At 31.9% G+C, this 24,800-nt stretch overlaps 1 protein-coding gene across 35 annotated transcripts in view; it reads right to left on the bottom strand.

Moving 5' to 3' along the window:
- The window catches only part of BAZ2B (bromodomain adjacent to zinc finger domain 2B), a 325,060-nt gene that overhangs the window by 14,404 nt on the left and 285,856 nt on the right, over positions 1-24,800 (bottom strand). For 28 of the 35 annotated variants that reach the window (XM_031960595.1, XM_031960592.1, XM_031960598.1 and 25 more), the window contains 10 exons: positions 23,827-23,901; positions 22,634-22,877; positions 17,234-17,296; positions 16,025-16,169; positions 9,005-9,666; positions 8,211-8,484; positions 7,708-7,863; positions 7,187-7,347; positions 2,630-2,940; positions 2,106-2,241 (listed from right to left, as the gene is read on the bottom strand). In XM_031960595.1, coding sequence (XP_031816455.1) covers positions 2,106-2,241; positions 2,630-2,940; positions 7,187-7,347; positions 7,708-7,863; positions 8,211-8,484; positions 9,005-9,666; positions 16,025-16,169; positions 17,234-17,296; positions 22,634-22,877; positions 23,827-23,901 — 2,227 coding nt within the window. The remainder of the gene's footprint in view (positions 1-2,105; positions 2,242-2,629; positions 2,941-7,186; positions 7,348-7,707; positions 7,864-8,210; positions 8,485-9,004; positions 9,667-16,024; positions 16,170-17,233; positions 17,297-22,633; positions 22,878-23,826; positions 23,902-24,800) is intronic. The other 7 variants (XM_031960611.1, XM_031960620.1, XM_031960623.1 and 4 more) reach the window with 3 other exon arrangements.

Raw genomic sequence — 24,800 nt, 5'->3', positions numbered from 1 at the left:
AGGACCTCTAGACTATCAGTGCTAAACAGCAAGTGGATAGAATGATGGACTTGGAATCGGGGAAAACTTGTGTTCAAATCTTAACTTACAAGTCATAAAACTTATGACTTTGGTCAAGTCACTTAATCTCTGCTTCAGTTTCCTTTACTTTTTTATTTTATTCTTTATTTTATATTTCTACAAAATAGGGGTAATAATAACATCTCAGGTAGTTGTGAGAATATAGTGATATATTTGTAAAACACATTCTAAAACTTAAAAGTGCTGCATAAAAACTAGCTATTATTGTTTTTATTAGTCCCAGAAGAGACCTGAGTTCATTTTCATATGCCAAAGGAAATGGAGACTTACAGAGATTAGGTGGCTTTTCTAAAGTCACACAATAACACTGACCAAATCTCTCAAACATTTACTATAGGCCAGACTATAGATTATACTAAACATTCTCTTATGGATTTAAATGATAGTTTAAAACATTAGTTTGAAAACAATATTTTTTTCTGTCTAAAACTTGTCCTTACAAATATTTCAGTTTTTTAAAAAATGAAACACATAGTACCACACAGTAAAATTACCATTTTTTGCATTTTCTCAGGGACTTAGGAAATCCTTGTAAATAATGTACATATGTATATAATGTATGTATGTTTGTATGTAAAGGAAATTGGAGAAGATACTGATATTTTAACATTAATAATAATAAAGCATATTACAACAATGAATTAAGTGGTCATTAAGGGATTTCCTCATGCTAAATATAATAGAAAATATCAAATTATAGTTTTCTCTTATTTAATTAGTGTCTTATGCCCAGATAATATCTTTGCAAATATTACGTTCCCATACTAAAACTCTAAGGTATTTATAGACAGAGGGTCTGTGTGATGGATTTGCCACAGAAAATGATGTAACTTAATAAAGAGTGATAAAAGATTTGGATAAGGATGCCCATCTGACTTTTCAGGACAACCTTCATAACAAGCAATAGGAATACACATCAAACAAATGATCGTGAGAAATTAAATTATGGAAGAGACAGCATAAAATATGTTAAATATATATTATGGGGGCAGCTAGGTGGCGCAGTTCAAGTCAGAAGGACCCGAGTTCAAATTTGATCCCATGGAGTCTTTAGTATTTGAAAACAGACTGACTTCAAATCTATCATTTTCTACTATAACATACAGTTTCCTTAGGTAAGCAGGTACCTGCCTATCTTACACTGTGAGCTTGGTGCTATTAATCTCCCCATTTTATAGATGAGGAGACTGAGAAAAATAAAATTTGTACAGGGTCACACAGTTATTAAGTATTTGACACTAGATATTTCAAAACTAATCATAAATTCCAATTCACTATATACAAGAGGGAAAGGGCTGAATTTCCTACAATCAGATCTGGTTTTGAGCCAGATTGTACCACTTGCTAACTGCATGACAGATAAATAGTTTCCCTTCTCTATTTCTCATCTTTATATTTAGATTGTACTAAGGGATCCTAAGCCTTAGTGGATTGTTAGACATTAAACATGAGCATACTGTGATTAATGTATACTCAATAGCAGGCTAGAGGTGAAAGATTTCTAAATTGAGGCAGAAGTCAAAAATGGCTACTTTATTTCCTACGATGGAGAGAAAAATGGGGAGAAAAAAAGAACAGGACACACAAGACATGAACTGGAGATAATGCAAATCTTTAGGATGGTATGAGGGTATTATATCTACTACCAACCCCTTTAAAAGAAGAAAATATGCCAGTCAACAACTACTATCCATATAGAATGCTTAAGAAAATGTCAGTTATAGTTTGATATTTTCTATACATTAGAAGAGGAAACCACACATATCAACCATTCTGTATTAAGAGAAAAAGATAAGGCTTGGTAAGTTTCATCCAGAAGATCAGAAATAAATCTTTGAGAAAATATGGCAGATTACACAGTGTTTTACAAAAGATGCCAAACTCTCAAGTACTATAGATAGCATTCAATATTTAGACAATAATAACTAATTGATGATTAAGCTAAGAGAGCTGAAAATTGGAAAAAAAAAAAAAAAGGGACAAAATACAATTAGTTATAGTATTTCTTAAGTAAAAACACTTACAACTTTCATAATTGATTTTTCCCATGCTATTGATTTCTGTAACTGCTGAATGCACAGAGCTACCTGTGCAGCACTGCGAGCTTCTGATAATGCCCTTCTCCATACCCTGAGCCCTGGAGCAATATCCTCTTCAATTCTGCATTGAAATATAGAGAAATTAAGTAGGTCATATCCATATTTACTGGATTTTGAATGTGAAACAATCATCATCACACTGAAAGCCAAGCAATGACAAAAACACGTATACAGCCAATAAGTATAAGGTTTAAGCAACTAAATTTGATGTAGTGCACAGACTGTGGCTACGTGCCTCAAAGCTTAGTCACAACCAGGTAAATGTAAGATCACTTTGCAGGATAATCAACAAACATAACAAAAAATATTTTTACAAAGCATCATGCAGAATAGCATGATCCGTATGGATCACAGACATACAAGAAGATACATAGATAACAGGCAATAGAAAATAGGCTCCAATTAGCAAAGAAGCACAATAATTTTTCAAGTTAATCTCAATAACCTACCCGTCACCATCACCACTAATGGATGGTGCAGGAGCAGGGACAGTAACTGTGCCCACATTATCCAGTTTGATCTGAATGGTGGTACTTAAGGGGCTCTTCAGATACCTTCGCTCTATGTTCCGCTCCAAATCAGCCAGCCTGGTTACAGCTATATCTAGAGGGTTGTCACTCTTCCGTTCTAGAGGGCTGGCACTGCTTTCTTCTCCTCTAGTATACTCTCCATCATGCTCCTTGCACAATTTAGTAACTGACTTATGCTCAAAATATACCAAGTCTTCCCTTTCTGATGCAGGCTCTGGACACATCCAACCCTATATTGTCAGGAAAAAAATATCAATTTATTTCCTGCACTAACTACTTGGAGTTTTTGTCAACAACAAATCTTAATGATCACTGATAAGCTTTTACCTTGTGCTTTCCTAATGCTAGCCAGAAAACAAAAATGGAACATGTGAAAAGAAATACCTATCCATTACAACTCTGGACAGTATTAAAAATGTGATCAAAGTAATTTATAAAGTATCAAATAAATTTTAGTTGGAAAAACTGATTACTTTTATGGAATTATGAAAATGAAACCCCTGGTATTTCTCGATATCACCTATGCTGTTAGGCAGAAGGATGCATTTAATACTTAAAAATGTTGGACTCAGTTTACCTCTTTGTGTTCACTAAAAATGCCATCAGTGTATCTTTTGTAATACTGAAAGGGATTAAACACTTTGGAAGAATGACAAAACTTTTTAATTGCTGATATTTATTGTGGTGTACAGTTTGCAAAGAACTTTTTATCAAAGTTAGCATAATTTCACCTTTACAACATCTTTAGAAGTATAGTTATTCCACATTTTATAAACTATAAAAATAAGGCACAGGAAGGTTAAATGACTTAAATTTAAGTCACTTGGAGGTAGTGATAAAACCAGTGTTCAAATCTATGTCTTCTGATTCAGCATAATTTCACCTTTACAACATCTTTAGAAGTATAGTTATTCCACATTTTATAAACTATAAAAATAAGGCACAGGAAGGTTAAATGACTTAAATTTAAGTCACTTGGAGGTAGTGATAAAACCAGTGTTCAAATCTATGTCTTCTGATTCCAAGATTATTACCAACTGCTTCTCAGCCCCAAATGTCAATCTTCACATACAATATTCAGATTAAACTACTTATCTCACAATGAGTATAGAAAGTAGATGCATGGAGTTGCCAGATATTTTCCTGAAATACTCTGCCCCCTTTTAGAAGTTGTACATTTTAAAGATACACATACATACGACTTGGTTTTGAAGATATGTATTTTTACATAACAAAAATCTAGAATGGATTATTAAATATGTAGTGTACACATTAAAAAAAAGAGTAGAAGCCAGCATGGATTCACCAAAGAGAACATTAGCAAAGAGAAGATAGAAATCTGGAAAGCATATTATACATATTTCATGAGATAATTAGGATTTTAACAAAAATTCCTTAACAAAACTCTTAAAAACTAAGAACATTAAATATAATAAAAACAAACAAAAATAAAGAACATTAAATATAATAAAAAACAAACATAAATATAATAAAACAAAAAAAAAATCCTACAGTTAGCTTTGAAAAATTAATTGCAAAATTAAAAGATTTAGCTTACTAGTAAGAAAAAGTTTTGTAAATAGCAAAATTCAGTATGGGACAATTATTACACATAGCTGCTAAAACTACTAGTTGAATCTTAAGCTACATAAATAGTAGTAGTGTTCAAATCAATGGCGAAATAGTCCAACTTTTTACTAGTCAGTTCATATTAAGAATATTGTGTCTAATACCACATTTTTAAAAGGGGACATTGAGAGTAACAAGAAGTGATGTCTGAGAGTAAAGGATGAAGCAGAACAACTATTTAAAAAACATATATGTAAATATAAAATGGTTATTATTTATGACCAAAAAAGTAGATGGAAAAAGACAATAATTAATAATGAACCACTTACCTACCTTTTCATTCATTATATTTTTAAAAATTTTTTATAAGAATACATATTCAATAAGAGAATTAGAAGAAAACCAGAAGACTTTCCACTTCTTCGTTTTTAGTATCAATAATTGTCTTAATTGCATGGTATATTATTTTTCATTCTTATTCTGTCCTCTAATTTTATATTCATTTTGCTCTTTGCTCAAATAAATCAGTGTACTGACTGCATACAGGCAACTGGGTTCAAGCCTGACTTTCCCAGCAGTAACAAGCAATAATGTTAAAATGTAATCAATTTTATTTCTTTGGAATGTTATTTGATGATTGCTATATTAAGATCCTTCCAATTCTTTTCTTGAAAAACATATTTGTGATGTATGGGTGTGAGGTTTCTGATCAGTTGGGTTACAGACCATGGATGCTCTCATTCCTTACCTGAACTACAAGAATTCAAATAGTATAACAACTGGCAATCAGCACTCTGACTAGGTGAGTGTTAGGCCTGGAGTCAGCAAGACCTGAGTTCAAATTCCTTAGACACTTATAGTTACTGACCATAGACACCTCAATAACTCCTAAATTTCTCATTGTATTTAGACAAAATATTACAAGGTAGGCATACTCCACACCTAGAATCATTAAGTGATTCAATGACAACAGGATTAACATGACAGCATGATTAAGAGAAATAACCTTGTAAGGGCAGGTTAGTTTTATACCAACAATATTAAAAAATATATTCCTAGACACTAAGAATTTAAAATTGGTTTTCTGACACCTGAGGTTAGAAAGAGCGCATGTGATTACACATTGTTAAAAGAAATTCAAAATAAGGAAGAGTATATCTAAGACTAGGGAAGTTACCACCTCCTCTTGTAAACTGGAGTCTTATGTTCAGCTCTAGGAACCACATTTTAGAAAAGGTATTGATAACCTGGAATGTTCAGAGTAGTATGAATAGAACAGTGAAGGGCTGTATGAATATCATTTGAGGGAAGTAGTGGTGTTTAGCCTGGCAAAGAGAAGATTTAGGGAATATACAACATCTAGCTATTGTTCTGTATTTCAAAGGCCATCAAATGGAAGAGGGAATTAGATTTATCCTTTATCTCATTGGTCAGAACTAGGGAAAACTTTCTAATAAATAGAACTATCCAAAAGTACAATTGAATGCCTTAGTTAATGCTGGGTTTTTTTTCCCCTCACTAGAGATCTTCAGATAACTACTTGAGTATTTTGTCAACAATTTTTTCCCCAAATAGTTTCCTTCCAATCTGTATTCTGAGATGTGGAAACCTAACATTTTAAACTTTCCAGAGGCCCCTGAGGTTTGCTACTAGTTAGCTTTAGCAGATGATGACTAGAGAAAGAGAATCCAAAAACACTCTGGAAGATGGATAGGAAAAGAGATTAATTTTTCCCCTAATTCAAGAATCTCCAAAATTTCTATTTTACAATCTAGCCCTCAAAAGGAAAATTCTTAGAACAATTAACTTGGTTCCCCCCCTTCCTCCCCTTTTATTTGCAAATGCGGTTGCTACTGATAAGGACATGATTCTAACATGTTTTTATAAAGCACTTAACATTTCTGTAATATCAAACATCTCAAATAAAAATGAAAATTAAATCTGGACCTAAGATACACCGGTCTCCACTTATTATCTAATATGTTATATAGAAGGGAGTCCTAACTTAAGCATGACTGCCTTATAACTTAGTAACATCATCAAAATGATGATGGTCAGGGTAACTTTTATATGGAGTATGTCTCAAATTAGTAGTCATAATAATAACGTTGAATCTTCAAGAGAAGATTAAGTTGAATTACATATTACTGTATCTATAAAAGCAGGTAAATGTGTAATATATATATTTTTTAAAACCCCGTTTTAAAATGATTAAACTTTTTTAAAAAGTTTTTTAAAGATTAAGCTTTATTTGGAAAAATTACAAATTAGGAATAACACACTCCCAGATGATGCCAGATAAATGAATATATCATTCTACTATATTATGTGTCTATTATTAATCTATTACTACTTTTGATTAAATATTATAGGTATAAACAGATTGTAGGCACATTTTAAACCTGAAATAGTAAATCATTCACTCATTTATTGAGCACTTATTATGAACAACTTATGTAAACATCAAAGAGTTTACAATCTAGTAAACTTTACATTCCTATAGTGTTTGAAGGGTCTGTCTCTATTCATGCCATTACCTCTGTTACAGATATGCTTAGAAACTCTATTCTAAAATAAAACCCTACTTCTTTTCTTAACTCGCACTCCCTTCACGTGATCTTCTCTCCTCTGCTTCACTGACAGACTTCTAAACCTGTCTAAATTTGCTTACTGCAATTCTTCTTGTTCCTCACTCTTTTGAAATCTGCTTTTGGTTTCAGAATCTTACTGAAACTACCCCTTTCTAAAATCACTTTCCATCCACAAACTAACTACACAGTATAAAATCTAATCTAACATGGCTGTTTTTTAAGAAAATAAAACCCACTGTTAACTCTTTCACAATTAGCACTGATCCACAATATAATTATTGGAATGATATTTTAAAATATTTTTAGTCCCTTTTACCTTCACTTGTAAACTTGCTGATGCAACTCTCCTTTCTAAATCTTCTACCTGCTGAAGAATAGTCAAGTCCATCTCCATTGCTTGCTCATCCACCGACCAGTTTTCTACAATATCTCGAGTTACTTGGTTTTCTTCATTTTCATTTATTTCAATAATAGCGACTATATTTGAAAATGAAATTTTAAAAAAAAACTGTTTTTAAATTGTATAAATACAGGATTCCTCCCCCAATAGTTACTTTCACAATCTCCAACTTAAGACATTGAATTACTATTCTTGTTATATGCAAATTATTTAAAGATGTATGGCTTTTGGTCAACTATAAACTAGAGGTGACGATTAGGAATTATAAAAAAAATATATACTAATTTGATGTTAGTAGTTTTCCCTAAGCAAAACTATTCTAAACACCAGCACCAGTCTTTTCATAATGAATGAAGATATATTCCAATAGATTTTTCATTTAAATAAATGAATTAGTTTTTCCTAAGCAAAGAAATGAAAATGATTTATTTACATACCATCCTTATTTTTGATGCAGGCCTGAGTAATATAATCCAAATGTTTCTGTATTTGCTTCTGCAATGCCTTTTCCCTTATCCCCCTGAGATGTAGCACTTTAAGCAAAGCTTTTAGGTCCTCTGGGTCAATAATTCTCCACCAACCAAACTGCATTTCTAAGTCAAAATAATGTAAATCTTTTACAAACATTTTGAATGATATAGTATAATTCAAATCAAAAGGCTTACCAAGACACATAACCATTCAGAGAACCAGTTACCATATTGAGCCATATACAGACTGTATTTAACTCTTTCCCCCCAAATCTGGATGAGAAAAATTCATGTTTATGACATTATTATTTAACATATTTTCATTTTTTTTTCTTTTCTTTTCAGGAAGAGCCCATTTTAGTATGTAGCCTGTATTTTAAGGCATCCTATATATTTGGATAATTATGGTACAATAAGAACAGTTTTACAAAATAAAAATTATTGGACAAAAACCTTCTGAATGTACCTACCTTCTGGAATGGGTTTGGGACTAGGAAAATCTACTGGTTTTGCTACTTCAACTGTTCCAGGGACAGACGAAGATGCCTTTTCATTCTGTGGCACTGGTGATTCACTTTTACATGAAGAAACATTTGGGGTCAAGAATGAATTACCATTTCCTTCTGACAATCCCAACCCTGATCCCAGACTAGGTAAAGGAGATGTAAAGGGAACATTTGAAGTGAGAACTCCTGTTGGCCATCCACAAAACTGAAGTCCCATTATAGGTAATCCACTCTTCATCTATAAACACCAAAACATTGGAAAAATCATTGAGAAATTTTAGTAGAAATAATAGAAAATCCAAAATTGTTTGTTAAATTCTGAAAATGACTTGCCACATTTATCCAGTAATCAACACATACATTTAAACATACAGTTCAAAGCAGTAAAATTGTCAAATGCTGAAGATGTCACTCAAATATGGCATATATATGACATATATATATACATATATAACATATATCTATGTTTTTACATATAGATTTCAGAACTTAATTATTAGTAGTAAGTATAAATGAAACTTAAAAACAAACAGCAGTAAGTTTAGGGAATATGAATCAAATATGCTGGGAATTAGGTGTTCTGATTTTATAATCTACATGTACTTACAGTAAATTTGGGGAATGTGTCATTTAATTCTATTTTCAGCTTGTAAACTGGGCAAAATACAACAGTTTTAGTAGATACTACAGTGAGGATAAGGTTAAAACGTTAAAACAAAACAAATAGTAAAAAGAGTGTTATTGCTACTGGGACTAACCTGAAGTGGTGATAAAGCAAATGGATTAAGGCCCATTGTATTCTGTGTAGAGGAAGACCCAAGAAGGGGTGATGGAACAGGTGAAGGTGATTTAGAAGGAGGCTGAGAATGAGGAGTTAATGAAGCAGCAGCAGATCCATCTGCATGGGTAAGGGAAGTGTCATCACAGGGCATTCTGGGTAAAAGACTGAACCACTGTCTGTTCTTTTCTGTCAGGGTTTTTAATAGTTGGTCATTGGCAATTAATGGAGGGTTGTAAAACTTCCCTTGACTACTGGAGACTGGATTAAATAAATTAGAATCTGCCTTTTCTTTGTTGTTTTGTGATACTGCTGGTTGAAGGCTGCAGAGAGAATTTTTTGCACCATTTTGGTAAGATAATGTGCATCCATTGGCTGCACCACCATTCGTTTTGGGGTTTATAATATCTGAATCAGGAGGCATTTTAGCTACTTCTAATAATTTGCTTAATTTGGAGAAAGAGCCAGGTTTTTGGAGAAATAAATTAGTGTTGTCTTTTTCCTTCAGATCTTCTTTTTGCTCACAATGGCCTGTATTTAGACATTTTAATGTATCATCAGAGGTCTCATACATTTCTTCTTTGATTTGTATAATTTCAGCTTTTTTCAATTTTTCTTTCTCTTTTGCAATTTCTTCTAGACCTAGATAATAAAAAAATTTAATGAAAACCCATCTATTATTTTGAACTTCCTCTTATATTTTATCAACATCATTATTACTCAACTTATGTTTTTACCAAGTAACTTACAATTCCACATTAAAGAGCTTCAAAGTATACCAATAATGCCATTAAAACAAATATATATGTATATATGTGTGTGTGCGTGTACACAGTTTAGATAAAATTAGAATAAATAATTTCAAACTCCTTATGACAAGCAAATTATCTTTAAAAAACACTGTAATGTTAGGACATTCTAGAACACAAAGATCATTATAATAGACTCTTGAGAGTTCTTCATAATGAAACCAGTTTGATGAAAAAAAATTTCTAATCTGAAATGTAATTGAACTTTATTGATTTTGTTACAATATGTTCAACCAACAAATAATACAATAAAAGGAATTTCTTATTTCCTCACTTCTTATCACTAACACTAAGATACAAAATTGCATTTAAAAAAAAATAAAAGAGCAAACTCTCAGAAAAACAATACACATACAGCATTTGTTAAAATGTTGCTAATTATCTCTAAATGTAAAGAATTACCTTTAAACCCCATTTATCTTTTTCAGTTTACAATCTTGGCAGAAGATTGTTACTATCGTTCACTTAGACTGTATCTGAGATGTATAAGCATGCTTATGGACTCTAACTGTACTAAAAGTATACTCATGCAGAAAACTGGAGCAAGGTGAAATAAAAGATGCTGAATTTAACACCAGGCCATAATCTTGTAAAATTGTATGAATCTTCAATTTGATATCCCATGTATTATCAACAATAATAGCACCACCATTCTTCCTAATGGCTTATAAGCTAAGGTTGTCCTACTCTTGGTTGTCTACTCTTTATTCTCTTACCTCTTATGATCAATCTGTTGTGATTCTACCTTCCCAACATCTCTTAGACAGGTGCCTTTTTTATTCTGTGATAGCTGTCACTGGTGAAAGCCTTTATTCCTTCTTTACATATTGTTTTGCTCTGGTTTTATGATTTCATAAGTGTAGGGACTTTCAGGTATGTAAACTCCTTCTACAGATGCCAATTATTATCCTATCAGTGGATGATTTGTAGTCTTAGAAAGAAGTCTCTCTGCCTCAAATTTCTTCCCAGTCTTGTCTACCCTACTCATTCAAAAAAAATGTGTCTCCAAAAAAAATCTTCCTAAAGTTCAGATCTGATCAAATCATCTCTCTATTCAATAAACTCAAGTGACTTTCTATTAACTTTGAGATCAAATATAAAATTCAAAATTCTGTCTGGTTTTTAAAGCCCTTTATGACCTGGACCCTTCCTTTTTAGAATTTCATACTTGACCCTCTCCATGAATTCTACAATTCTGCTACATTGGCTTCTTTGCTGCTCCTATCAGTTCAGCTCCTGACTCTTTGCCTTTTAAATGTATTTTTCCATGTATGAAATTCTCTTTTTTCCCTCCACTTCCTGGTTTCCCTGACTTCATTCAAGTCTCAGTTCATATGTGTCACATTCTGCAAGAATATGCATACCCCCTCCCCATGTTAGCAATCTTCCCTTTGAAATTACCTCCAATTTACTATATATGTATTTGTATAACAAATACACATACACACATGTATTTGTATGTATGTATATTTGCTATGTAATTATCTCTATGAAATTTTTAATTTCATAGTTCTTTACAGCTTATCTTTCCCATTAGAATTTGAATTCCTTGATGGTAAGAACACTTTTTCTTTTATTTATATTTCCAGAGATTAGCCCAGAGCAAGTACTAAATAAAAGGTTGTTAATTTAGGTGACCTCACTTATCCTGTTAAAATGTAGCCTCTTTGACAGTATAGACTATCAGACAGTATAAATTGGCCCACCACTCTCTCTATTGCACCACCTAAATTGCCACAACACAATAGAGACACTAAACAAATGCTGCTTGATTATCCTATGGTAATTTTCACTATAATTATTTACATATTTGTTGTACCACCTCCCAAGCTTCATCCCCTCCCACCAGATTATAAAATTCCTTAAAGGCAAAAACTACTTTTTTCCCCCCTTTATTTCCCTAGAATCTACACAGTGACTTGCACACAGTAAATACTTAAACAGAGATTTCTTCAATTTATGCTCCTTAAATTCCCTGGCTACTCAGCTTGATTCCTAGCTGATATCTATACTCATAAGGATACCCACATAGTACTAATCCTGACCACAGGTACTATATCTGGGCCAACAGGCAGTTTAGCATTTTAAAAAAGCACTTTGTAGAGCTTCATCCATTAAAACCAGATGCCTGATTAAAGGGATAGACTTAATATTCCTTTTGGCTCCTCTGCTTTCTTCTAAATCGATGAAACCCTGGGGATATGTTACCTTTATACCATAGATTTACTTGGAGATAAAAATTCTGTCCACCATCTTTTTACAGTTTGTGGGCTGTCTTGTCTATGGTTTCATTTTGATAATAACAGGAAAATTTGAGGTCTTTTTTTTTTTTAATGTGAGCTCCTAATCATCTCTCTGAACATTCAGGTTTAGTGAATCTTTTTCCTGATCACATACATCCTACATTTACCATTCTATCCCTAATCAGAAGAAGCATTTCCCCACCTAACCTTTCTTTTTTGGCCTGTTGCCTTTTGACTGTTATAACTGTCATTCTAGATTAACATTTATTTACTTATTACTAAGTAAAGACTATAGCTCCTAGTAAAATTTTTGGGCTACGGCTTCAGACATAGACTATCTTTTTTTTTAAAGGGATCATGTCCCTTTCACCAGAATATCAAAATTTAAAACATATTCAAACAGAAAATGACATAGATATGAAATGAGTCTTCATATGGGCATAGATTTCATATGACAGAATTTCTGAACCTACTCACTCAAAAGCTCATTTGTTTGATTTAATTCCTTCCCCCATGCGCTTTAATCCTGCCCCATGCCATAATTTATCTAGAAGCATCAGAGGTTAGTGGATAAAGTACCAAAATACAATAAGGCACACCTCAACCCCAATCATGCCTTTAACTCTTCTGAAACTGACCCACAGACAAGTGTCAGACAAGGCTTTAATACTTATCTTTTGTGATCTGCTTAAATAGAACACGTTCCCATACCTATATAATATCACTGATCTTTGATGTACTGAAAAATAACTTCTGTCTCAAATAGCTAATTATCAGTGATGTTTCTAATAGACTCTCCTTTTCCTAATCACTTTGTGAGACACTGAAGCATCCTTTTCACACTTTATATTTCTTTTTATGGATTTACATTTGTACTTCAAAACATTTATAAAATCAATAGTTTCCACTGATCAATGATAATTTGCAGACCCTATACACACTGCAAGATTGTTCTATCATCCATCTATCTATCCATCCATCCATCTATCCATCCATCCACCTATCATTATCTAATCATGGAATGTTATGTTGTTACTTGTAGATATCAGAAACATAACACTTATCTCTGATTTGTTTGTAATGAGAGAGACTAAACTAGTGATAGATTTTAGTTGCAGTTTCTCGTGGCTTTTCTTTTAACTGAAAAGCTTAATTATAAAAAGCTGGAACTCCTTTTAAGCTTTTAAAAATAATTTTAAAATGAAATTGCTGAAAATTTAGCTAGTGTCTTCAGTATAGGAAAAGTTCTTTAAGTCTGAAAAAAAAAATCAGTCTTCTAATATGTTAATTTCTTCTTTTTACCTTTTCCCCCTTCTTCTTACCTTTAATGGCATGATCAGTAATTAATAAATATTCTAATTAAAAAGAGGCAAAAGGTGAGGAACAGGAAATTATAGAATAGTATGTCAACCATTCCTCTGATTAATTTCCATGTCATTTATTGCAGGTGCATAATTACAGATAACTAAGGTCATTTGTGTCAAATTTTAAAACCTCTTGCTAATGTGGTTTGCATGAGCTACAACCTTTGAAATCCCAAATAAATGCAACAAAAAAATTTATAATGGTATCTTTTCAAGGGAAGAATAAATTTAGTTATGAATATACATTTCAAATCCCTAGCCAACTAGTCGATGTTTGATCAAATAGTATTTTACTAAAATCACTCCTGCCTTTATGACAGCTCTAAACACTAAGAAAAAAAGTACTTATGGATATAGTTTGTAATGACAATACTTTCTCTTATTTATTTGCAGTCACTAACTAGTTGTGTCCTTTTGCATTTGTCTGCACATAATTAGCATTTTATTAATTATATTTTTTCAATTGCCTTTATTAAAAAAATCGACATTGTATTATATATTATCCTCATTTTTTATTATATATGTATGCCTTAACTTACCAACTAAATTATAGGCAATGTTTTACTCCAAATATTAAGCTACTCCTAAATATGAAAGACTAAGCCCTAATAGTAAAACTCTTCTTCCTCATCTATAAAATATAAGAGTTGGTTTAAATGGCCTTGAGACTGGAGGTACAAATTTAGGAGCTGTTGACTTAAAAATTAGGTGGTTTCATCCTTGACTCATCCTAAGACTGTTGCTTAGGGGAGTTGGAGAATACCCTCTTCTTTACTCTTTGATTCAAGTAGTAGACTAGGTTTTCCAACATATTACTTTCACCATGACACTCCCCAGTTCAAAAAACCTATAATTTCTTATTGTATATAGAATATAGTTGCATATCCAAGACCTTCCAAAAGTTTACCCTCAACGAGTTTTCTTCTACTTTGCAACATGAAGTGCTCATTGTAGTCAAACTTATCTCCTTCCTGATTCTTGTGAAGATCGCGTATTTTTAAATCAGCAGGAGTCAGGAATTCAGGTTAGGGGGAAATTGTCTATCTTTATTCTCAGTGAAGAAGGATCAGAGGTGGAAGAGAATCGGCGATAGCAATGTGTGCAGCTGAGTCAAGAAGCTAGCTAGACCAGCAGCCACACTACCAGCAGCTAGGAGTCTCGAACCCCGGCCCAATCTCTCCCAGCTTCTCTTCCTGTCTCTCTCTGCCTCCACCCACCAAAATCATCATTTCCTATACAACACATCAGGACTTGCACAGAGAGTGGACAGAGACCATTCTTTATCCAATCATGTATATTAAGAGTATAGCCCAATTACTATTTAGCCTCATGTACTTGGGACCTCAGTGCATCAACTCAAACTTCAGCCCATTACAATTCTGAACATAGTCTTCATATTCTGGCTTCTGAAACTTTACTTATGCTAGGCCTCTCTCCAATGTTTTGTTATCTCCCTTGTTCTTAGCCTGTTTGAATCTTGTCCATCTTAATTCTTACACATCCATCCAGAATTGCTAACATTGCTTCAAATAGTGAAAACATCATTTGATTAGAAATCAGAAGATTTGGTGATATCTTAAAAGAAGCACTGAATTTGGGTTTAAGTACTTGGATTCAAATTTGAACTTTGAAACTTAGTAACTTTTGACAAGCAGCTTAATTTTTCTGCACTTCATTTTTAAACATTTTAAATGAGACCAAACGAAATTATCTCTAACATCCCCACAGCTATACATCCTATAACTAAAGTGATAATTAAAGCCATTAGATTATATAAATTCTATGAAGGAAATACTATGAAAATTGAGAAAAGCAAAGGGTAAAAGACCCAGTACTGGTTAATATCCATTATTAGAGGGTAGGAGAATGAAAGACAAAAAAGGAATGGTTAAAGAATTAAGACAGCATGGCACCACAGAGGCAAAGAGAAAAGATCTGAATAATGAGAACCTAGGATGCAAACTCTTTAAGAGCAGGGACTATTTCATTTTTGTACTACTACTACTATCCCTAGTAGTTTGCACAGTGTAGGTGCTCAACAAATGCTTGTTGATTGATTGAGAGTGCAGCCAATTATATCAAATTCAAAAGATTGTGAAAAAGTAAATGCCAATACATGAGCACTGGTGATTTTAGGGTGAACAATTTCAGTAGAATAATTGGGATGGAAACCAAATTGCAGATCAAAAAAAAAAAAAAAAAAAAAGAATGGATAATGGAATGAAAGTAATTGGCATAGAACAAATACGTGAAAATCTGGGAATGAAAGGAAAGTAAGATCCAAAATAGGTAACACTATTTTTTTTTTTTTAAATATTAGTGATGTTTGAATGCTAGAAAACAGACAGGAGAAAAAAAAGAGTAGATAGAAATTGGAAAAAATACATAGTTAAGTACATAGAAAGTATGAAAACCAAGCTTCTTGTTTTTGCAAAGTCAAATCTAGGTTACAGAGAGCTTTATAAAGCATTTCCAAGAAGTATGAGATATTGGTGATCCTAAAATCATAATAGAGACTAAAGAAATCATCAGCTTACACTAATATAACTATTGCTTTTGTTATTCTGAAATTAATGTCTCTTACCTTCACCACTTTCCATGCCTTCTACAAAAATACCCCCACACTGGGGAAGAATCCAGTATCGGCGTCGATAACGATCTTGGCCAAACATCATTGACCGTAAAGAGTGAGAAGCATCAAAAAGCTTTCTTCTGTACTGACTCTGTTGCTGTTACAACAAAACAAAAGATATATATGTATATATTAATATTATTGGAGTCAGTTGTTTCTAAAAAATCAACCTAAAGATAAATTACTACTTATTTCATTGAAACTGGCAGACTTGGCTCCTGGAGAACTGAATCAAAGTATTTGGGCAATTCTATTTAGTGGAGTTTTAAATGACTGACTTGGACCTTTTTAATATTAAAAAGATTTGTTTTAAGCAAATATCCTGTAAAGCATTTTTCATGTCTAAATATATATAACAGGATCAAATACTTTATTGAAGCAAGGCAGTTAAAATCTTATCAATTATGCTCTAGCAAAGTGTGTACATAGTGGGTTAAAGTTAGTTGAAGCACTGTAATACAGAACTCCTAATGAGAAACTGGCAGAATTTTAGCTAGATTAACAGCAGTGATATTAGCAATATCTGTATATAAACTAGTATTTTACCAAGTTGGACAATTTAATATGCACATATTAAATAAGCCAATACTTTATTTTTGCATTTTAAAATTGGTTCATCCTAACACTCAATATACTACAGAAATTTAAATGAAAAGAAACAAGAAGAGGATCAATAAAACAAAATTCCAAATTTAGGAAGAAATAAAATTCATAGATATATGAAAAATGTAATTGAAGTTCCTAAATTCATTAATATGCAATGGAACTTAATGTTTCATACTATTTGTATAGTGTTCATTTGCAAGGAATAAAGACATCTTTGGAAATACTTTGAACCTACTTTAAAAAGTAGAAAAAAATAAAGGTGGCTTTTTGTGGGTTATGTTAAAAGTTTATTTTATTTTTGCAGTTTTTTATATTTAGTATCATTTACAGCTGACTAACTTTGAGATTGTGAAATCATCTCATGTATGAATTTTCATCTTGGGTTTAAAACTTCCTGTATATAAATTATTTGAATACTTTTTTTTAATATACTCAGCCATTTCCATTATTCAAAAGGAATGAGTTTTATATATATATCTTTATTTAGCATACAGAAAGGGTAATTCTACACAATTACAACTTGGAAAAAAGAAACTTTATTTGAAAAGTGCTTACTTTAGTCAGTTTTTCAATCTGTTTCTCTAGCTCTTCAACACTTGCTGCTTGATCACCATCATCCTATAACATAATAAAGAATTATTTATCTCTCTTCAAAATAAAAAGAATGGTTACTGAACATGGTGCTTAAATATAAATATAAAACTTTTATGTAGAATTATAAAAATGTTCATGTTGAAAATTATAAACTAGTCCCCTAAGTTTTTCTTCTTTAGAAGATAATCTTTAAGAAAAATAATTTTAATAGGTTTAAAATAAAAGTAATTACTTACATAGAATATTTCCATTTGTTAACATATTTATTAAAAATGTATAAAGAGAGGAGGAATACACAATGATAAAATGACAAAAAGCAAATACATGTAGAACTTTAAGGATTTCAAAGTACTTTACACGTATTATCTCACTGGAGCTCCATAATAACCTGTAAAACAAATACTGTTTTCTCCATTTCAGATAAAGAAAATAAGGCTCAGAAAAGTTAAGTGACTTGGCTCATGGTCATGATGCTAATAAGTTCAGAAGTGGATTCTAACCCAGGTCTTATTGATCCAGGTCCATCCATTACTTTCACTATTGTGCTATGTCAACCAACCAGGCTACCCTACATAGTTTCCCCAAGGTCAATATATCTTTTCATTGAATTCAGTGAAAGGTGATATTTCCTCTTTCATCCTACCTCTTACCTCTCACTATAAAATAGTCATCAGCACAAAGGGAGGAAGATTAAATAACAAAATATTGGGAAACAAAGAGGGGGGTACTCTAAAAACTAGCACAGTTAACACATTCATAGCGATTACGGTCCCATCTAAATAGCTAGGAGCAGTTAAAGCAATCTGAATGCTTTAGCATTCTTTTTTTTTTTTTTTTTTTTTTAATAATTAGAAGAGAACTTTCTTTTTTTTTTTTTTTTTTTTTTTTAAATAGCCTTTTATTTACAGGATATATACATGGGTAACTTTACAGGATTAACAATTGCCAAACCTCTTGTTCCAATTTTTCACCTCTTACCGCCCCCCACCCCCTCCCCTAGATGGCAGGATGACCAGTAGATGTTAAATATATTAAAATATAACTTAGATACACAATAAGTATACATGACCAAAACATTATTTTAGCATTCATTTTTGATGCTATACTGAGCAATCTGTGATGCTGAGTGATGTAAACCACATTAATGAAAATATAGTACAATAAATTCCTAATTTACAGAGGAACTGCTTATCAACCCTATATATATTGCCTATGATCTTTGATTTTACCTGTTTTGCCATTCCATTTTAGCTATCACAATGTTTACTAGTAAATGCATTAAAAACTTAGAAAAAAACAAAAAGCAAAAAGTTTGAGATTATTTGTATTTGTTTAGTCACTGCAACAAAAGAGTTTATGAAGACAGGAGTTAGAATACTGGCAAAAACGAACTCTTAAATAATCAATGGGTTTTTGTTAATAACAAATATAACTGAACATTTTTATGTCTAAGGTATTCTAACTAGCCTGTGTTGTTTCAGATATTTCATTTTATATGGACTGGAAAAAAGAAAGGGAAATGTATTATTACTAGTACTACTTTTGGGGGATTTTATAAGGCTTTTAAGCTACCAAATGTCACTTAAATTAATGACTATCAGCTTTTGCTTTAAAATAACTCACATAAAATATAAAGGATATGTTAACTTTACCTAGATGTTTGCCCTATCTTCACCCAGGTTTCAAAATATCTTTTCCTCCCTTCCCCACTAGTACAAAGATATAACTTTTTTTTTTTTATTAATAGCTTTTTATTTACAAGTTATATGCATGGGTAATTTTACAGCATTGACAATTGCCAAACCTTTTGTTGAAATTTTTCCCCTCCTTCCCCTCCATCCCCTCCCCTAGATGGCAGGATGACTAATACATGTTAAATATGTTAAAGTATACATTAAATACAAAATAAATATACATGTCCAAACCGTTATAAAGATATAACTTTATCAAGATTTTGACTAATAGTAATTGGACAATTTTTTTGATTTTATTTAAAAAATTTTTAAACTAAATGACACATCTTCTATGAGATATTATTGACTTGTTAAAAAAAAAAACTAAGTACTTATAAAGGATAAAGTTTGAAGATTTTGAACCTAAAATTAAAAATAAAGCCTGAAAAAATGGATTGTTCCTCTGAGACAAAAAGGTTTAATTCCAAATTGAACTTCCTAAGTCTCCTTCCTCAATTTCTCAAAAAGTCTCAGCCATCCAAACACAGTCCTTTCCTTCACTCTTGCTCCATCACTAAAGATAATATCATTACTTCTACCCTTGAGTCCATTCCTTCCTTCCTCCACCTGGATCAAATTTTGACAAACATGATTTCTCTCTTATTCAGCCTGATTTCTCTGTCTTCTTTGTATGTCTAAGTATTTATAATGATGATTAAGTTTACAATAAAAAATAACATGTAAAAAAAGGTAGTAGGAAGCATATAAACTACTAAATTATAAAGAAACAGAATTGTTAATTCCAGAGAGAGGTTATTTAGTGTTGTCAAAAGGTGACTTTTGTTTTCCATAATACATGCACTTTTCAAAAATACAAAATTATTTTTCAATAGTTGCACTTTGGAAGTAGTGAACCACTACACAAATGATAAATAATTAACATGCTAGCTTGTGAGATACTTTTGTTTCTTCGGGGTACTTACTATTTTTGGTATCTTAAAATAAAAAAAAGGATTAGTTCAACTTGCTTATTTTAGAGAGGAGAAAAATGAGGTCAAGAGAGGCCAAAGATGCCATCTCTCTTTTGGAATGATAATCTTTGAGAGAAACAAAGTCCACATTAATGCTTTTTATATTAGTAGTCAACTATGTCTTTATGATGGTAGCTAAGAATATGAAGTATTTCATTCTTAGGATTTCGCAATAAAATTCTATAGATATGTTACAGTCTTGAAGAAAGAACTTAATATAAAAATTCATATACTGTTTATCTTACAGATCTAAGACATAAATCAAGTCCAGTATTGACTATTAGTTTTGATTAAATGGCATAAAGTTCACGGCCTTCCCTACATAGCAGAATCAGGAAAAGGCAGGGTGAATTTATTATTAAAACATCAACACACAGCAGGATAAGGGGAATTATTTAACTACCATTAAAAAGTTAAGTTGAATCATGCACAATCAGGTTAGCATGTATTTTTGTGTATTGTCCGGATCCAGTGTTGATTCCTTGGCTTAAATTTCTACTCATTATAACTTCCTATTTATTGAAAATCTCTTGGATTTTTAGCACTTCAGAGAAACCTAGGACCTTATTTCTGGATCTCAAAAGGGAAAATGATTTATTTTTTATATTTTCCCCAAAACACACATACCCTATCAGAAATGAGGAGATACAAGAAGGTGGAAGGAGTCACTGTTGATTACATTGCTTCTTTTACTGAATACTTGTCCTGGGACAAAGGATAAGTGTTTGATGGACATAGAGAGCTTTTTAAACCCCTTACTCATCCTTTGTAGAATTGAAGGTAACGCTTTTGTATATAAGATCTAGGATCATAGCAGGAAGGTACCTTCAATATTATCTGGTCTAATGTGTTCATTTTACTAATGAAGCAACTGTGCTCCAGAGAAGTTGTGACTCACCTGAAGTTACTTAAGCATTAGTGAGCTTAACTACAATTCAGACCTTGGTATAATTATCGTCTCTTCACCTTTGCATCATGGTTCTTGAACAAGTTCATTTTTATTCAATTTTACATAGGAAATACATGCCTATGTCAATCTACTGAAATAATTCACTTCATGGTATCTGGTTTACAGATATGACCCTCGCCATAAAAATATATTTACTATTTAAGATTTTCATGTGCAAATACCATCCTTTCCAATTAAATGACTTTGCTCACTAGAAAATGTATAAAAACAAACAAACATCAGTAATTGTTTGATGGTCCAACTCACAGGTACAAGATATCCCCAAAAAGTGAAGTATGCAGCAATCAAGCCTTGGAGTGAATATCAACTGTCTAATGTACCAACAATATGAGATTATCTCCACAGGGTTGAATTAATTCTGAAACTGAAGCCATGAACAAACATTGCCATTTTTACGCTTTATTTTTCCATAAAGCTCTTTAAAGGCTCTAGATGACCAGTCAAAGCTATGAGAACAAAACTTATCTCTATGAAAATAACTCTAGTGTTAGCCAAAAAGTAATTTAGAGTCTTTTACTTTTTCTCTTTCTCTGTCCTTCAATCCCTAAAACAAATACAATGCTCAAAGAATCCCAAATGCATACTTCTCACCTCTCTTACAAAGTCCCCTCTACTGGACTGTAAGTAGGATAGTAGTTGGTATTATTCTCTGAGCTAACCTGGTTTAAGACTCCAACATGAAGTCTGGGAAGTAAAAGTAAATTTTCCACTGGGAACCAGGTTCAGGGAGAGAATTTGAGCACTAAGTGAAGCAGAATTTGGGTTATCAAGCTGTTGCAACTCAAATAAACTCTGAGTAGTTTACACTGGAGTTTCCAAACCATGACAACTTAACTCAGGGATTTTTTTGATGAAGGACATTACATAATTAATTGCTAAAATTGCTAAGATTATGTAATGATTTAGTAAGCCACAACTTTGAATATAATCAAAAGAAATGCTCTTTCTATACCTATAACACTTCTTTTCTTGTCCCTACAAATCCTCCTACCTTCTTATCTTTTTCTCCCCCTTCCTCATCCCACCCTTGGCTTGATGTTTTCTGGACTACTGGCGCCCAGTTTCCAAAATATCAGTTCTGTTTCACCATATGTTAATTTCTTCTTCCTCTGTCTCATAAATTATTTTATAGGGCTCTTCTCTGTGAAATCTGACCCTTGTGGGTTCATTCATTTAGTTCCCAAGACAGCCCAAAACAAGTGTGTTATTTGGAAAGCACATAATACGGGGGGGAAAGCAATCCAAATAATTGGAGTCCTCATGTAGAACTGAACTGTTTTACACAAAGATGATTTACCCAAGCTCTATTTTTTACAAAAAATAAAAAACCCACAATCTAACATATCAAGTTGTATTATGGTTCACCTTAAACACTACTCAAGAGATGAATAATTCCTCTACTTTTATATATTATCTATAAGTGGCCTCAGAGTGGGAGAGCTATTGAAGTCTGAGTTAGAGACAAGAGGTGATGCCTTTCCATCACAGAAAGCAACTGTGATAACAACAGCATGTATGTGACAATACTTTGAAAAGTATAAAGCATTATACAAAAATAATTGTAATTTATGTTAATAAACCAAAGGACAAATTTGCGGAGCTGTTATCACAATGGCTTAGAGTTACATAAAAAGAATTTTTAACACATTTATATAATGTGACATAAAGTGAATTCTAATTTTATTACCTCATCATCACAAATATCTATTTTCTTTCCCTTTTTGTCATCTTTATCTTCTTCATCTTCATCCTCTTCATCAGCTTGGTCATCACTATCATCATCATCATCATCATCATAGTCACTATCTGCCCCTTTCCTTCTTCGTTTGCGTCCTGTAGTAGGTGTACCCAAAGAATGTGGTTCTTCTCCAAGTTCACCTCCACCTGTGGTGTCTCTTTTTCCTGTCTTCTTAGCATGAATGATTCTGAGTCTTTAAATGTAAAAAAAAAAAAAAAAAATCATGTTAAACCTTTATGAAAAACCAATTGAATTTATAAACCATTTATTTAAGGAAATCATCTCAATGTGCTCATCTCATACTTAGGAATAAATAATTTATAACTAAAAATTAAACAAATGGAAATTAAAGAATGACAAATATTCTCATTTGTTGAATTAAAACATTAAAAACATAAATTTTATCTGTCAAGAGTTACAGGAACTTTTCACATTCTGTATTGTCATTCCATATTATAAATTATTATTCTATAATACTAAATAATAATTTTCTCTTTAATTACTGAAGAGGAATTGCCAGTCTTTTAAATTCATGAGCAAGGGACTTCTAACATTATTCTAATAAAAAAATTATCATTTTAAATTAAGTATTTAAACTTTAAATGCAAAACAATGAGAAAAATAAGAAACTGTAATTGGTATAAAGAGATAATACATATGTCAAACGAAATTTCATAGCTCCCAAAACTTTAAAGTATGGGACAAATTTTTTAAAAAGTGTTTAAAAATAGGAAGGCCAATATTAGTAAATATAGAAAGTAGTCCCTTGAAAAGGACTAGATTCGTACTCAGGTGACCTGTGTTCAATGCCTGTCACTCCTACTATACTCCTACTATACATCTTCATGATATTTATATCTCTGTTTTTTTTACTTATATGCAGGATTGGGCTAGGTGACATATTAAAAAAACATCCCTTTCCAGCTCTAAACTTATGATTACATGATCATTTAATCGTACAACTATTTATGTTGTAATAATAATTCCTGGTTTTGGCTATCTTTATGCCTCATTTAAATTAAACATTTCCATTTCTAATTTTCATATCAAAGTGAGCCAACTGAATTCTATCAGTGATGTACTGCACTTACTAAAGAGTGCATAAAAACTCAGACTATTAATTTTAAGGAAATATAACTTACTTGCGAAGTTTACCTTCTACCATCCATTTATCTCTTCTTAAGTTTGACATATAATCAATATTTTTATCAATTTCACTGCCAATATAAAAAATAGAAATATAATATCAAACATTACTATATATTTTCCACTTCAGAAAAAAAATTGCCTCCAACCTCTGAGAGAATAGATACATGTGTATTTATATATGTATACTGATACATATGTCTTAGATACATTTCAATAGTGAATAATTAGAGACAGCATGGTATAGTGGGATAAAGGGTCAGTCCTGACAAACTGATTTTCAGTTCAAATGCTGTATCTGACTCATACTAGCTCCTCAATACCCCATGCCAGTTCTCTAAGACTATTAGTTACAGAAGAGTTGATAATCTGTATTGGTGAAAGGTGTTTCCACATTGGATTTTTTTAAAGATTATCTTCCCAGACTCTTCTCAAAATTAAATTCATATTGAAAGATGACATTGGACCCCAGAAAACTTGAGTTCAAGTCCTACTTAGATACATAATGGTTACATAACACTAGGCAAATCACTTAACATCCCAATATTCTTGGAAATTCTAAGAATATAAGTCTGTAATAATGCAGTTTTAATATCCAAGAAATCTCTTTATCAATGAAATCAGTAGTCTTAGTCCCTTCATCCTACAACACACATGCATATACAGATATGTACATTCTAATGCACTATCATGATGTAGTATAAAATTTGTGCTATCAAAGTTGTCAATTCTTAAATGTTTAACCCCAAGTCAAGTGGCAATAAGGGTAAAATAATTAGTGACACCTCTTTCTTGGGAAAAAGTCATAACACATTTGATTGCAATTGCCCACAACATCAATAAAAACCATTCATTTTTCAATTTCTATTCATTATTACAATCAGCTGCTAAATGACTGTTTAGGGACAGAATTATCTGTGACTGAAAAGATTTTTCCATAAAAATATATGGATGTATATTCTTTGGAATT

This window comes from Sarcophilus harrisii, chromosome 3, assembly GCF_902635505.1.
Source record: "Sarcophilus harrisii chromosome 3, mSarHar1.11, whole genome shotgun sequence".
Lineage (NCBI taxonomy): Eukaryota > Metazoa > Chordata > Mammalia > Dasyuromorphia > Dasyuridae > Sarcophilus > Sarcophilus harrisii.
This window is presented reverse-complemented; position numbering and strand designations above follow the sequence as displayed.